At 40.4% G+C, this 16,767-nt stretch overlaps 1 protein-coding gene across 3 annotated transcripts in view; it reads left to right on the top strand.

The window, feature by feature from the left end:
- Nucleotides 1-13,484, top strand: part of LOC144686346 (eIF5-mimic protein 2) — a 38,929-nt gene extending 25,445 nt beyond the window's left edge. For all 3 annotated transcript variants that reach the window (XM_078551423.1, XM_078551421.1, XM_078551424.1), the window contains 4 exons: nucleotides 2,086-2,232; nucleotides 3,623-3,761; nucleotides 6,953-7,075; nucleotides 12,275-13,484. In XM_078551423.1, the coding sequence (XP_078407549.1) occupies nucleotides 2,086-2,232; nucleotides 3,623-3,761; nucleotides 6,953-7,075; nucleotides 12,275-12,303 (438 nt within the window). In that variant the 3' untranslated portion in view covers nucleotides 12,304-13,484. The remainder of the gene's footprint in view (nucleotides 1-2,085; nucleotides 2,233-3,622; nucleotides 3,762-6,952; nucleotides 7,076-12,274) is intronic.
- The last annotated feature ends 3,283 nt before the right edge of the window (nucleotides 13,485-16,767 follow it).

The following is a 16,767-nucleotide window of genomic DNA, read 5'->3' as shown; positions in this document are numbered from 1 at the left end:
TAGGTTAACAGAATACTGGCACCAGGTTTGTAAACTTAATAAGTAAATAACTGTTTATTGAACAAACTGTAGTTAACCAGTGGCGAAAGAAATATGAATTGGTAATTTCTAACTCTAACCTAAACTCTACCTCTTCTTAGATCCCTATACACGCTCAAATAAGACACACAAAAACATGGATTTTAAGGGTGGGATAAAACAGTTCAATAGCACCAATTCCGGAGTACAGGATTCAATGGGTTGATTTTGATCTATGTCTTCCAAATTCCTTTAGTTCTTGTTGCTGAAAGAGCACCTTGTATCATCACTTTCGATATTTAGTTCACTGGCTGAGCACTTGTCTTTCAATGTCTCTAGTAGTGATTTTCCCCATTGCCTCTTGACAGGGGTTGTCAGAGAGGGCAGGTTATAGAGATATGAGGAGAAAAAGGCCAGCTAGGTGGTATTGTAGAATTACAGGAATCTTCTACACACAGGAGAAAGAGGTTTTAGGTCTTGTTCCTTTCAGGCTAGGAGCTACTTTGCTGCCATACTTCTCACACAAAACCTTGGTCACCTGGTCAGGACCCAATCAAAACGTTGTTGCCAGGCAGTTCCCTTGATCCAGGACTCCTTTCTGACACCATCCTGTCTTTCATGGCACACTCTGTTCCAAGGCTGGAACATTGTATATATATCTCATCCTGTCCATTGGACATGTCTTTCAAACTTCAGCCATTGTAATTTTGATCCACAATCCAGCCGAAAATAAAAGATATGTTCTTTACAACAGCCCAACAGAAATTAAAAAAAAATGTTCCTAGCAGCTTCTAATTTCTGCGCTATCCCAACAAGTTCCTCTATCCTGGAAAGAATTGCATCTCTTGTCAAATCCATCTGGAAAATGAAGTTTTCTGAGTTGAGATCTCAATATTTAGCACACTGACTGTCCTATTGAAAAATAGATAACATAATAGGAAGTTATTAAGAATACTAAAGTACTTGTTTGTCGTCTTTCTGTTCCATGGTATAAAAGTAATTTTTCATGTCCTCCTTTTTTCTCCACTTCCCCTCAAGCGCACATCATTCTGACCAGCCTAGTAGTCATGGTTGACCTAGAGATCTGGTCGCAGATCTTTCCTATTAAGACTCTTAAGTTGGCCATCCACTGTAGCTGTCCAGGTTACTCTCACTTAACCACCCGATCGGCAGCTGGCATCTTCCTGTCCTTCGACAAATAAACATTGAATTTCAGAATTCCAAAGCCATGTTTCTGTTTGCATTAAGTTTTAGCTGCATCAACGTGAGCTCTTGTTTAAATAATTCACTTTTCCATTGAGCCCATTTTTCGTACCACTTGTAAACTCTCTATTTAACTTTGGTTTCAGAGCACAATTTGCACACAATCCCACAATTCATTGAATACTGAAAGTGTCTCCCAGTTTTCTAAGACCTTTACTAGAGACCTTTGTTCTGGTTTCCACAATGTCCAAAAAACGCACTTTTTAAATGTTGAACAGCATTTTTTTTAGCCACATCTTGTCTGCCTCAATAACCTTTTCTGCTTTCAGCCACGCCCCTTTCAATGCTCAAGTCCTCATCGAGGCAGTTTTGTAAATAGTCAATGATGTTTAAATTGTGTTAGTATTGGCCAGTAGTAGAAACTAACTCCTTGGAGGTGCATGCAGCCTGTTCGATTTACTGAAATACATTTCACATCACTGGCTATGGGAGCTCAGTTTAGGAGGAACATTGGGACCACAGTGAAGCATTGATACCCTGAGAGGAGGAAATCGCAGGAGAGAGTTTAAATTTGTATAGCATGGACCATTTTTAAAATAGCAAGTTGTGAGCTTCTAGAACTAATTTATGAAAGGAGTCCATAAAATTTGTGGCATTTTTAAAACATTGAACAGTTGCCCTGTTTCATGACATACTCTTAGTCAAAAAGGTCAAATGTATATCATCTTGAGGGTGGAGCAGTAGGATATGCTGCAGTGAGTTGTATAAAATCCGATTAAATGGACAAGTTTGGATCAAAATTTAATACTATTTGGAGGTGGGGGGGTGAGATGAGGATATTAATTCCATAAATTTATTTGACAGATCATCACATATGCCAAAGAAGAGATGAAGAAAAACAGCATCTCTGAGCAGACAATGATAAGCATTGTCTGGAGCTGTGTAATGGGTGCAGTGGAATGGAACAAGAAGGAGGAATTGCTAACAGAACAAGCCATTAAGCACTTAAAGGTAAACTTCTGTTACAGTGTCTTCTGATGGGATTTCCTTGTGAAATGGCTTCTGCTCAACATCTTTCAGTAGTTGAGCTAGCAATGCTTGGTGACTGAAGGCCTTCCTAGATAATTTTGCAAAACATTGAGAAGCAGGTGCTGTTTTTGAGGTGGAGTATCCAGTTACCTAATGGTTCATTTTTAAAATCCTGCTATTGGGAATTTTATATGGCTGTACAGTATGCAACTAATAAATTCCATAAACATTTGGAGTCTACCATGTAGGAAAGGGAAATGGGAGGAATGATGACAAGTCACTAGCATTAGCATTGAGCCTATTGTCCATATGACCCCATTTTATCCACCATATCATTCTGCTAATTGATCTCAGAAAGAAATAGTCTACAATTCACATGAAAAGGGAGCCTGAGCTCCTTTTGTAGACCGTGAGGAATCTTGACCCCTTTATTCTTGAGTGACCTTTTTGGAGTAGCCCTTAAGGTTGGGCGTCTGGAACCTATATTTATGCAGGTGCTCCAAAGTCTCTGACTGGCCACCTCCAACTAGAGAGAATCCAACCATCGCCCCATGATGTCCAATGGCATTATCATCACTGAATCCCCCACTATCAACATCTTGGGGGTTGCTATTAACCAGAAACTGAACTGGACTAATCATAAATACTGTGGCTACAAGAGTAGGTCAGTGGCTAGGAATCGTGCATTGAACAGCTCCCCTCCTGGCTCCCCAAAGCCTTGTCCACCATCTACAAGGCACAAATCGGGAGTTTGATGGAATACTCCCCATTTGCCTGGATGAGTGCAGCTCCCACAACACTCAAGAAACTTGACACCATCCAGGACAAAGCAGCCCGCTTGATTGGCACCACATCCACAAACATTCACTCCCTCCACCACCGATGCACAGTGGCAGCAGTGTGCACCATCTACAAGATGCACTGCAGAAACTCACCAAGGCTCCTTAGACAGCATCTTCCAAACCCATGACCACTACCATCTAGAAGGACAAGGGCAGTAGATAGATAGCAATAGCACCACCTAGAAGTTCCCCTTCAAGCCACACACTATCCTGACTTGGAAATACATCGCCATTCTGTCACTGGGTCAAAATCCTGGAACTCTTCCTAACAGCACTGTGGGTGTACCTACACCACATGGACTGCAGCGGCTCAAGAAGGCAGCTCACCACCACCTTCTCGAGGGCAACTAGGAATGGGCAATAGATACAGGCCCAGCCAGCGAAACCCACATCCTATGAATGAATTAAAGAAAAAATTATACGCCCAAGTCCAACCAGATCAACAGAGAGCAAATATTTTGTTTGTGGTTGCACTGAGTCTCATTGCTTAGAAAGCATGCATCTGATGTCTTTTTTTTTGGGATTTTCAGCAATACAGCCCTCTCCTTGCTGCCTTCACCACCCAAGGTCAGTCTGAGCTGACTTTGCTGCTGAAGATTCAGGAATACTGTTACGACAATATTCAGTTCATGAAGGCCTTTCAGAAAATTGTGGTGCTTTTCTACAAAGGTAAATGTATGCCATTGATAACCAATATTGAGGGCATTGGACAATATTTAGCAGTATCTTGGAAATAAAGCTGTTGAAAGTAGTAATTTATAACTTTTTGAATGTCAAAAAATGACCATGGAATTTAATGTTCTGTATACAAAATAAATATAATCTCATCCAAATATGGGGTGCAGGGGGTTTTGGGGGCGGGGGAATGCCAAGAAACAATAAAGTTACATTTTTATCCCATTCCTGGTAATGAAATTTACATGATGTTCCTGAATTGTAGCTTTTTTCTCTTGGTATGCATTTGTGTGTGTGGTCAGTCTGTACAATTTTTATTTCACTAGGGTAGCATAAAGTTTTTTTTTCATATTTATACCTAGCAAGTTTTTAAAATGTCATCTTAATCACAATTGTTCACATGTTCATCAAATGAGGCTTAGACTTCTGAATCTTGTTTGATCTGTTGGTATTTGGTTTAAGATTTGTATTGGATGCTGTGAATTATTTGTCGGTTCTACCAACTATACTAGTTTGTATTGATTTGTGAAATGCTTCACTTCACCACAGAAACTGTCTATTCTCTCTCCTGGAAGGCAGTTTTGACCATTGGAGTGAAAACCAAGTTCTGTTTCTTATGAAAAGCTTCTCCCCATATGTAGATCCAATCTAATATCTTGCCTACAAGATTTTTTTTGGACTGTCCCTAACAAAACTCTTAGGCAAAGAAGACGCTAGCTCATGCCATCAGAACATTTCCTTAGTATGTGGTTTGGCTCATTTGGGTTGCCAAGATGCTACTGCTGACATCAGTTCTACCAGACATTGTTAGCTTGTTAATTGGCTATTAATAGTGGATGAATTAACAAGAATTTTGGGACCAGAAAGCAGATTTCAAAGTAGGTGTTCCCTCAAGGAATAGAATGTTGAAACTCTGTATTCCTTCCAATCGGTTCCTAGTCTCACTCTTCTTCACTAATCAATATTGCCATTAATTTTCGTATCTTGAGGAATGCTGACTGCTTCCTGGGTCTGTTCTCCTAAATTAAGATTTTTATATCTTTTTTTATTCCTGTACCCTGCATGGCCTGTCTCAAACTGGGAGAATTGGTCTGTTTCTCAGTCCAAGATCCTGTTCACAAGAAATTTGTTATCGTGATGGCACTGTCCCTAATTCTCTTACCCCGCAACTTGAATGTTTTTTTTTTATGTTAGCCTTAGCTAAACTTACACATCAAATAATTATCAGGTACTAGAAAGCTTCAGAAAAAAATCAGACATGTCTTTAAAGGAATTGGCCCCCAAAGACCATATCCAATCAGCGTGTGCTTGGATGCACTACTGCAATTGAGAGGCAAAGCTGTCTGTGTACCAGATGGAGCTTTGCCATCCAGATTTAAAGTTTTATTCAAGGGGGTCATTGAAGGATTAGCAGCTATCTTCAAAGTTAAAGTCACGCTTTGGTCTCACAATTGGGACCTCATATAGACCAGTGAGGAGGACTGTTCAGGAATGGGTTTATAGGAGAATGGCTTTTTTTTTTCTTTCAAGTGTTCATATTGGGAATTGAGATTTCTGACGACGGGAATCTTTTAATACAAGAGGAAATTATTGCAAATTTCTTACATCCCAAGCAGTTTTTGATGCTTAGGAGGTCTTGAGTAGGCTAAGAAAAGTTGACTTTTCTCAAACTGGGAAATAAGTTGGACTTCTTTATAGGGGCCTGCAGTAAGATCTTGGCCATGGTATAATTACCAGTGTGAATGCACAAATTACTGGTAGACAACTGTTTCTAATTTCTATTTTGAATAAACCTTTGCTAAGCAAAGATTAGGACAGCAGGATATTTGGTTACCAGGAGAACCAGCTTTTATGAAACATGTGAATTCCAAGCAAGAGTTTCAGCCAAGTACCAAGATTTTGTATTTAGTTGAACCATGACTCCTGCTTCTGGGACCAAAGGGTCATGAACTGTCATAAAGATGCTGGGTATGAAACACAATCTTCTTATGCTGCAAAAATAATACTGTTACATTTGCAGCAGTAAAATTACGATAGTATTCTATGAGGAGGCTTCACCAGTTCCTAATTCCTGATTTTGTCAATTGCCATTTCATTTCTGTTCTACTTGCCCTTGGAGTACAGTGCAACATGAAATTATTGGTCCACTAAATTGCTCAAAGAAAATAGGTCAGCAAAGTAGAAATGATTTTTGTTTTCTGTGCTGTCCTCTACTATCACCATCTAAAGTGTTGATTCACATTTGCTGCATGAATGCAGAGCATTGCAAGATCGCTTGCAAGGTGTCCATTATATAGAATTTAGAACTGGGAGTGGAATTCTACTGCAACTCGTTTGAACGCCATCTTGAATAAATGAGGGCGATCAAAAATATTGCCTACAGCAGGTAACTTGAATTTTATGAACTTGGCACACCTTCAGTTATTGTGATGTTTTATCTAGGATATATTTTTAAGCGTGGGAAAGGAGCCGATTAGTCCCTTTTGTTCTTCGCAATCTCTTCTGTGAAGTTCCATAATTGGGGGTAGCCTTAGGTTATCCAACTCTACATGGTATTTGATACCAAAGAGTTCAGGATTTGTTAGGAGACAGACTTGGTGCCTTGCAAGGAATTTCTGATGTAAAACCATAAAAGATAATGGTAAACTATGGATGCACAAATGATATTTCTTTTAGATTCTGACACTTTTAGTAATAAGCAGATTAAAATAATATTGTTTTATTCTTTGATTTTAATATTGACTGATATTGCTGCTTGCATTTGCTGTTTGTAGGATGGGAGGAGACTCGCGGAGTATTAAGATCAGTATTAACCATTTGGGCTAAATGCCTGTTTCTGTGCTATAACATCTATGTAACAGCGTTTCACATGTTTTGCCACATTCTTGCCCTCCAATTTCTTAACATTTGTATTGTAAATCTCAAAAATGTACATAGGGTTTAGCTTCAAAGCTACTGGGATGCAGCTCTGATAATGATATAGCTGAGATATAACCACATCTGGCTTAAACATTGCGTTGACTTGGGTACTTTGATTCATATCTGTACAATTTTGAACCAAAGAATTTGGTTATTTCTTCTAAACTACCTTGGGATTGGCAAAAATTGCATTTTATAGCTTGAGATTAGCATTGTAAACAAGATCTTAATTTCGTTTTTGGTCTTTTCCTTCATCCACATTATAGCTGATGTTCTGAGTGAAGAAGCCATCTTGAAATGGTACAGAGAGCCTAATATGGCAAAAGGGAGGAGCATCTTCCTGGACCAGATGAAGAAATTTGTCGAGTGGCTCAAGAATGCTGAAGAAGGTAGAACCTTATGGATAAAAACATTAAAAGTAGGGTGCAGGAATGCATGGTCTGGAATTGATTAAGCTATCATTGAAACCAGCCTTCTGGCAGAATGTAGAAGACAACCATTCAGGCCCCCTGCAACTTGATTGCCTATGTTGGTGAAAATAATGCAGTGTTAGGTTGGAATTGAAAACCCATCTATAAATTTTAAAACCCCATCTAGTATACCATCCATTGTGTAATGCAACTAAGTATTGATACAGGAACATTGCACCATTGATCACCTTTGTAGATAAGCAGTGTTTTATGCAGTCTTGTGTTGCAAGCTGGCTGTGCTTTAAATGGAGGCAGGGTATTTCCAGCACAGATTCGCTGACTGTCAGCCATGATCTAATTGAATGGCAGGACAAGCTCAAGGGGCTGAATAGTCCGTGCCTGTGCCTTTCTATTGTAAATGGTGCTTATTACTGTAGGTCATGTACTTGCAAGATTGTAACCCATGCTACTGGAGAGTTGACTTACATTTTGGTTTTGTGCAGTGTCTGAGTGGAAGTGAACTCTTAGTTACCCTTGAGATTTTTTGTTTTCTATTTTGCTCAGTTGTGACACTCTAGTCTCAGAGCAATGAGGTTGTGTTTAAGCTCTGCTTCAGGACTTGACACTCCAGTGGAGAGCTGATTTGTTGGAGGTGCTGTTTCAGATGAGATGCTAAATTTGAGGCCCCAATTTGCTGACTGGATGCACAAGATCCTGGGGCACCATTCCAACAGGAGGGAGGAGCAGGAAATTGACCTGGTCTATAACCTTTCTTCAACCATTAGCCAAAGCTGATTAATTAGTCATTTATTTTTGATATGTTGCTAGTGCAGAATGACTGCGTAGCAATCACCTTCATTCAAAAAAATAATTGCTGTGTTCACCTGGACGCTTGTTTTTTTTTGAAGACCAGTTCGAAATCACTTCAGAGCTTCTCAACTTTGAGTTGTCAATAGACTACATTCAAAAGATTAACAAAATTTAACGCTGACAAATCCAGATATTGCACCATGGCTTTCATTTTTATATCTATGCAATAGATTGGACAGAATTAACACAGGAAAAGTTGAAAAGGAACTACTTGTAATAACCAATGTCTGCAACGAATAAGCTACATAGCTGGAATACTAGTGTGCATGTTTCGAGGCTATGCTAAGGCTTTAAGTTGCATCAGTCAGATTGGTATTATGCACCATAGCAAGTACACAGGAACTAGAATACAAGATCTTCTGTTATAGAGATCACAGAATCTCACAGTGCAGAAGAGGCCCTTCGGCCCATCGAGTCTGCACCGACACATGAGAAACACCTGACCTATCTACCTAATCCCATTTACCAGCACTTGGCCCATAGCCTTGAATGTTATGACGTGCCAAGTGCTCATCCAGGTACTTTTTAAATGATGTGAGGTAACCCGCCTCCACTACCCTCCCAGACAGCGCATTCCAGACCGTCACCACCCTCTGGGTAAAAAAGGTTTTCCCCCCATCCCCCCCCCTAAACCTCCTGCCTCTCACCTTGAACTTATGTCTCCTCATGACTGACCCTCCAACTAAGGGGAACAGCTGCTCCCTATCCATGCCCCTCATAATCTTGTACACCTCGATCAGGTTGCCCTCAATCTTCTCTGCTCCAACGAAAACAACCCAAGTCTATCCAACCTCTCTTCATAACTTAAATCTTTCATCCCAGACAACATCCTGGTGTATCTCCTCTGCACCCCCTCCAGTGCAATCACATCCTTCCTATAACGTGGCAACCAGAACTGCGCATACTACTCCAGCTGTGGCCTCACCAAAGTTCTATACAACTCCAACATGACCTACCTACTTTTGTAATCTATCCCTCGATTGATAAAGGCAAGTGTCCCATGTGCCTTTTCCACCACCCCACTAACATGCCCCTCCACCTTTAGAGATCTATGGACACACACACGCCATGGTCCCTTTGTTCCTCAGAACCTCCTAGTGTCATGCCGTTCATTGAATACTTCCTTGTCAAATTACTCCTTCCAAAGTGTATCACCTTATACTTTTCAGGGTTAAATTCCATCTGCCCATTTGACCACCCCGTCTATATCTTCCTGTAGCCCAAAACACTGTTAACCACCCGACCAATCCTTGTGTCATCCACAAACTTACTAATCCTACCCCCCACATAGTCATCAATGTCGTTTATATAAATGACGAATAAAAGGGGACCCAGCACAGATCCGTGTGGTACGCCACTGGACACTGGCTTCCAGTCACTAAAGCATCCTTCTGTCATTACCCTCTGTCTCCTACAACTAAGCCAATTTTGAATCCACCTTATCAAATTACCCTGTATCCCATGTGCATTTGCCTTCTTTATAAGCCTTCCATGTGGGACCTTGTCAAAGGCTTTGCTGAAATCCATGTAAATTACATCAACTGCACTCCCCTCATCTACACACCTGGTCACCACCTCAAAAAATTCAATCAGATTTGTTAGGCATGACCTCCCTCTGACAAATCCAAGCTGACTATCCCTGATCAAACCTTGCATCTCCAAGTGGAGATAGATTCTCTCCTTCAGAATTTTCTCCAATAGTTTCCCTACCACTGATGTGAGACTCACTGGCCTGTAGTTCCCTAGCTTATCTCTACAACCCTTCTTAAATAGCGGAACCACATTAGCTGTTCTCCAGTCCTCTGGCATCTCCCCTGTGGCCAGAGAGGAATTAAAAATTTGGGTCAGAGCCCCTGCGATCTCCTCCCTTGCTCCCCTCAGCAGCTTGGGACACACATCACCTGGACCTGGAGATTTGTCCACTTTTAAGCCTGCCAACACCTCCAATACCTTGTCACTCCCTATATCAATTTGCTCAAGAACCTCGCAGTCTCTCTTCCCAGAGTTCGATACCTTCATCCTCATTCTCTTGGGTGAAGATGGATGAGAAGTAATCGTTCAACACTCTACCGATGTCCTCTGGCTCCACCCATAGATTGCCCCCTTGGTCCCTTACAGGCCCTACTCTTTCCCTGGTTATCCTCTTCCCATTGATATACTTATAGAATATCTTGGGATATTCCCTATTTTAACTAGCCAGAGCTTTCTCATATCCCCTCTTTGCTCTCCTAATTGCTTTCTTAAGCTCCACCCTGCACTGTCTGTACTCCACTAATGCCTCCGCTGATTTGCTTCCCTTGTACCTGCTAAAAGCCTCTCTTTTTCTTTCTCATCTTATCCTGAATATCGCTGGTCATCCATGGTTCCCTGGGCTTGGGTTACTCCTTCCTACCACCTTAGAGGGAACATATTTAGGCTGTACCCTCCCCATTTCCTTTTTGAACACCCCCCACTGCTCCCCTGTAGATTTCCCCACAAGTAGCTGTTCCCGGCCTACCTTGGCCAGATCCTGCCTTATTTTACTAAAATCTGCTCTCCCTCAATCCAAAAATTTTTATGCAACTTGTCTATTTCTTTGTCCATAACAAGCTTAAACTGTACCATGTTGTGGTCGCTTCACTAAAATGCTCCCCCACCACCACCTCAGCCACCTGTCCGGCTTCATTCCCCAGAATTAGGTCGAGCACTGCGCCTTCCCTTGTTGGACCCTCTACATATTGACCTAAAAAGTTCTCTTGTACACATTTCAAGAAATCCAAGCCCTTAACACTATGTCTATCCCAATTAATGTTGGGAAAGTTGAAATCACCTAATATAGTTACCCCATTATTGTTTTTACACACCTGCAAATTGTGCACATTTGCTCCTCAGTTTCCTGCTGACTGTGAGGGTCTATAATAAACACCTAACAATGTGGCTGCCCCTTTTTTATTCCTAAGCTCCACCCACAAAGCTCATTCGATGCCCCCTCCAAGATATCATCTTGCCTTACTGCAGTAACTGACTCCTTAACTAATAGCGCAACACCTCCTCCTCTTTTACCCCCTCCCCTGTCTTGCCTGAAGATTCTATATCCCGGAATGTTGAGCTGCCAATCCTACCCCTCCCTCAACCATGTCTCAGTGATGACTACTATATCACAATTCCACGTGTCAATCCTCACCCTTAACTCATCCGTTTTGCCTGTAATACTGGCATTAAACTAGAGGCCATCCAGTCATGCCTTACTCCCTTGAAACTTAATGCAGTTGTACTCCCTCTGACTTGATTGTTTTACTGTATTATGATGTGTCTCTATTCTGCTAACATTCTGTGTCCCCTCCCCCTGCCAAATTAGTTTAAACTCCTCCCAACAGCACTAGCAAACCCGCCCGCAAGGATGTTAGTCCCGCTCCGGTTCAGATGTAGACTGTCCTGCTTGTATCGGTCCCACCTTCCCCAGAAATGGTCCCAGTGATCCAGGAATCTAAAACCCTCCCTCCTGCACCAATTCTTAAGTCACGTATTCATCTGTGCTATTCTCCTATTTCTGAGCTCGCTAGTATGTGGCACTGGGAGTAATCCAGAGATTACAACCCGAGAGGTCTTGCTTTTTAGTCTACTGCCTAACTCCCTGAATTCTTGATGCTAGACTTCATCCCTCTTTCTACCTATGTCATTGGCACCAACATGTACCATGACCTCTGCCTTATCACCCTCCCCCTTCAGGATGCTCTGCAGCCATTCAGTGATGGTTAACTTCTGCTGTTAAGGTTTGGAAGGAACTTCAAAATATGTCTAGTTGGACCAGATGACTTATTTTGAACAGTAAACTTAACATTTTTCTTTACTTTAATGTTGATGAACATAGGATAATCTGATTGGTAGTGGTCGTTGGAGTTGTAGTTTGGAAATTGAGATTTTAGAGCATTTGGATGCTAGGCTGAGAGAGATGGGTTGTAGAACATTCAGCTGTGGATATTCTCATTCTTTGATCACTCAGTACTCTGCAGTTGAAACGTGAAGTAATTAAGATGGTCCTTGGACACCTGCACTCCGATTATAGTCATGGTTTTACCAGATGTGGGGAACTATTCTCAGCAGTTTTTGGCTTTGTTTAATTAAGTTGCCTGCTGAAAAAGCACCTTTTTACACTTGTCTAATCTAGTGCTAAATTCTCTTCAGTCATCAATGTTTACTTCAAATCTTCCAAGAATATAAATGAATTGATTTACAAAAGTATATTTTATGTTTAAATGCTGTGTTGCTTTTGCTGTGCTTAAAACTAAATGCCTACCCTACTTGATAACTTTATTCTTCTCTCCACAGAATCTGAGTCTGAAAGTGAAGAGGACTGAAATTGGAAGAATGTCAATTGAAATCATGTTCTGTATTTTTAATAAACCACAGGGGTTGTAGAATTGAATTTCAGAGTTCAGAAATTGTCTTGATTTGGCATTCTACCTCCTGTATTTTCTACTGTAATATCTAGATGTAAATTAAGGGCTTTACAGTGATCGCACTGGTTTGTTTTAATTCAGTTTTCTATATAATAAAGTTATTGCAGACATCTTCTGACTTCAAATTACCGGCTATGAAAGTCAGTTGCAGTTACTTTTGACCGGTTGTTTTTTTTTTTGCTGTTCATATTGATGAAGCTTTATATTTTTCTGGGGAGGTTCTCATTTTCAGATTTAATGGTGAATCAATGCTTTCTTGATCAGTCTTGGTTGTATCAGAGGACACAAGTTGTACTCTAACCTTCAGTTAAGCCTTGGAGAACTCAGTACTTAGAAGCAAGTGGCAGCATCTTGTGGGCCTGATAGTTGAGATTTAAATTAAGGATGTTATGCCACTACTGGGTTATTCTATACATGAAGTGTTCAGTCTGTTTGAAAGTTACCAAGAATTTACAGGAGGATGAAGTCCAGAAAATAAGACCATTTTATTATAACATCCCTTTCTTTGGCTACACATTGTATTCTGTCCAAATCTAAATTGAGTGCTCGTTCAGTCCCAACTAAAGCAGTAGTGTTGTGACTTAATGGTTTCTTGCATTGTGAATGGAGAATTTCAAGTGCATCTTATTTTGTGTAGTCATACAATCCCTTTGCCAGTATACAGAGTGGTTTTAATTCAAGTTGGTTCCTTTGTTGTTCAGTGTACTCTTGACAAATCTGTTAACCCAAGAAGCACAGTCCATCAATCTACAAATGTGCGCAATGACTGCAGGTTATTAGATAAATGGTTTTGAATCTTTTGCTTTCATGAGATACTCATGTGAATACACTTACTTTTTAACCCATTTTTGTAATGCACAGAACCCACCTGAAGTGCATTCCTTTCGGTGGTCATTACGTACAAATTAAATGAAGCCAGTTGGAGGGATACAAGATGTTTTCTCAAATCATGGTTGGAAAACCCCTTCACATGGTTAATAATAAGTGTTAAATGGTGGAGAATCCTTCCCATTACAGTAAAAGAATTGTTAACTTTGGTTATATATGTACCAAAAATTAAACTACTTTTTATCAACCAATCTGCCTAGAACACTGGCTTTTTGCAGTTAAGTGCATTTCGGTTTGTAAATGTGGTACAGAAGGTTTCTGGGGTGTTCTTGGGCTCCTTTACTTCATAATGGAAATTAACTGAGCAGTTTTTTGTTTTTCCACTCTGAAGCAGTATCACAAATGTAATTTTTTTTAAGGCTATTTTACCTAAATGCTGTTGTGTATATAAGTTTATAGATTTGAAGCTGCATGTGCAAAACTGCCAATTGAGTTTCCATAATTGATCTGATTAAACATTTTCTACCTCTAATATCAAAAAGGGTAGAAACAAATTGAATAGTACCTTGAAACTATGTGGGGGAAATGGAATCAGGCCTGTGCGGTACCTATTGCCATTTTTCCTGAATCAATGTCTGTTTTTATACATCAAGTCTTGAGTGTTAATGAATTACTGTGAAAGTGTAGATTTTGTTTGATGTGAAGTGCACTCTCCATTTACCAAATAGCAGCATGTGTTCTCTTGGCTACCTTGATTTCAATTTTTAAAACTTGGCTCCCCAAAAAGATTCCATTTGTAGGCTGAACACCTAAAATTTAAGAATAAATCATCTGCCAGTTACAGGTCAGTCAGTTTAACATTGGCTGGGGGGGACGCTTTTAATTCTGGAGAAAATTAACAGCCACTTGGACAAGCATACACTGAAATGAGCTAGCATGGATTTAAGGGAAAATTGTTTGAACTTGGTTGAGGATTTTGGAGTTAGGATGGGTGAAGCAGTGCAGTTGGTGTATGTGTGTGTCTATGGCATTTGATCAAGCTACATTAGGCTTGTAGCAAAAATGGGAATAAGCAGCAATAGCCATGTGGATACAAAATTAAGTGATAGAAAACCGTTATGGTGCATGGCTATTTTTCAACTGAGAGGAAGGTATACAGTCATTGGATCCCTGCTGTTTTGGGTATACAGTGATACAGTGCACAATTTTTGAAACGAAGTAAACAGTGAGGGTAATAGACTGCAAGCAAATGAAAATCAGTTTCAAGAATGAACAGACCATTCAGCGGAGAGAAGGGTAAGATTTGGAAGAGATGATGCATGGAGAGACAGCAATGGCATTGTGTATAAAACTTGATCTGACCTGTCTTCAATAGAGTTGATCAATCAAGGTAGAGTACAAAACCCCCACAAATACAGGCTTTACGTAAAGAAAACATAGTTCAGCTGGAGTATTGTCAAATTTTGGATGCTACACTTCAAGGCTTTGGAGGGGTCCAGATCCTGACAATGTGGTGGATAAATATTCAACAGTAGCTTTCAAAAGGTGAATTGGATAAATATTTGAAGAAAAATTGGAGGGCGAGAGCAGGGGAGTGGGATGAAGTAGATTGCTGGTGAAGATTTAATGGGCCAAATGGCTGCCACCTGTGCTGCAGTTTTCCCATGTATGTTACAATAATTGGGGGATTTCATTTTTGACACTTAGAGGTTAGTCTGTTCACAGTGCATTCTGCTTATACAAAGTAGGCTGAAACACCTAAAAGACTTAAGCTTAGGAGTTGGTTGTCCAAACAACCACAAGTGTGCTCCTAGGACGAAGTGGCTAAGGTACATACATTAATGCTGTATCACTATGTACTGAGGATTAACAGGCCCAGCTAACAATATGAATCTTTCAAGGTCCCGTTGCCAAATGACAGTATTAAATGGTGTTTATTCAGTTGTCCTTAAATGTCCCTCGAAGGTATCCCAAGATCAGGTTCCTTGAACCTTCATATTACTGGCCAGAGTAAGCAACTTAAACTCAGCACTAATTCTGTAATTTTCAGTCAAAAACTTAACTTGCTCTCTAGTAAGCAATGTTTTGAACCAGACAATTCAGAATCCAGTTTCACCAGAGACCACATTTCAACTCCAGTCAATGCATTCAAAGGAGAGGGGGAAAAAGTTATCTTGGAAGGTGTAATGGTAGGGATTCTCATTCTTTGCTCCAGATCCCTATAATCTAACACGTCCATTTAAAATTAATCATACCATTAAACATCTTCAAGCACAAGTGAAGAGTGTGAAAGACTACTCACTATTTGCCTGAGAGTGCAGCTCCAATACTAAAAAAGCTTGACACGATCCAGGACAAAGCAATCCACTTAATTGGCACCCCTTCCACATACATTCACTTGGTCTGCCATTAACAAACAGTGGCAGCAGTGTGTACCATTTTCAAGATGCATTGCAGAAACTCACCAAGCCCCCAACCATCTAGAAGGACCAGGGTAGTAGATACATGGGAACACCACCACCTGGAAGTTCCCCTCCAAGCCATCCAACATCCTCACTTGAAAATATATCACTGTTCCTGGATCAAAAACCTGGAACTCCCTTCTTAACAGCACTGTGGGTGTGCCTACACCACAGGGACTGCAGTGATTCAAGAAGGCAGCTCAAAACCACCTTCAAGGCCAATTAGGGATGGGCAATAAATGCTGGCCTAGCCAGTGATGCCCATATCCTGTAAATGAATAAAAATATATTTTGTTTCACTTGAGCATAAATATGACACTCCACATGCCAGGTAAATAGAATTGTGCAACAGCTGAACCCTCCCAAGGTATTTCTGCCGTACCCTTGTGACAGAAGTGTGTTCAGGGTAATTTCCAAACATCCACATGACTGCTTGCTCCCAGTATGTGTCACACAGGAAGACCATGCATATTTTGACCTGATGTCTGTACACCTACACCACAGTCAGCCTTTTTTTAATATAAAAAAAATTGATAAAACATTCGTATTTTAATATGTCAAAAGCCGATCATAGGAGGGAGGGATGGTGATGATTGCAGTTTATAATGTCCTGCTGGCACAGCGAGGGTGCAGGTAGACAACAGGCAGACAGGGAGGAAAGCCAGCAGTCCCCACTTTTTGTCTCCTGCCAGCAATGCTGCAGTCTGGATCTAGTGACTGGACCTCCTTTTCAAAAAAAAAGCCCAAGTCTTCACTGCCATTCACATTAACTGCATGCAAAACCAAAAAGCATATTTTATTCAAAAAACATTTGGGGTACTAAACATTACACATTAGTAAAATGGATAAGTTCAGATTTACAGAATTAGTGAAATCTGACTGATGGTTGGTATTGCTGTGCAATTGAGCTGGTCCTAACAGGTGAAGTATAATAGGTACAAAGCTTTTTCTCAGCGTATCCCTTATGATAGCAACAAGGCATTTTAAAAGTTACTGGCTATTTTGAAAATCAGATTCTACTCATAGCAAGATAAAGGGCAAATCAAAGTGATTTTGTGTATATCTTGGATCA

This window comes from Cetorhinus maximus, chromosome 11 (genome assembly GCF_964194155.1).
Source record: "Cetorhinus maximus chromosome 11, sCetMax3.hap1.1, whole genome shotgun sequence".
In the NCBI taxonomy this organism is placed as follows: Eukaryota; Metazoa; Chordata; class Chondrichthyes; order Lamniformes; family Cetorhinidae; genus Cetorhinus; species Cetorhinus maximus.
This window is presented reverse-complemented; position numbering and strand designations above follow the sequence as displayed.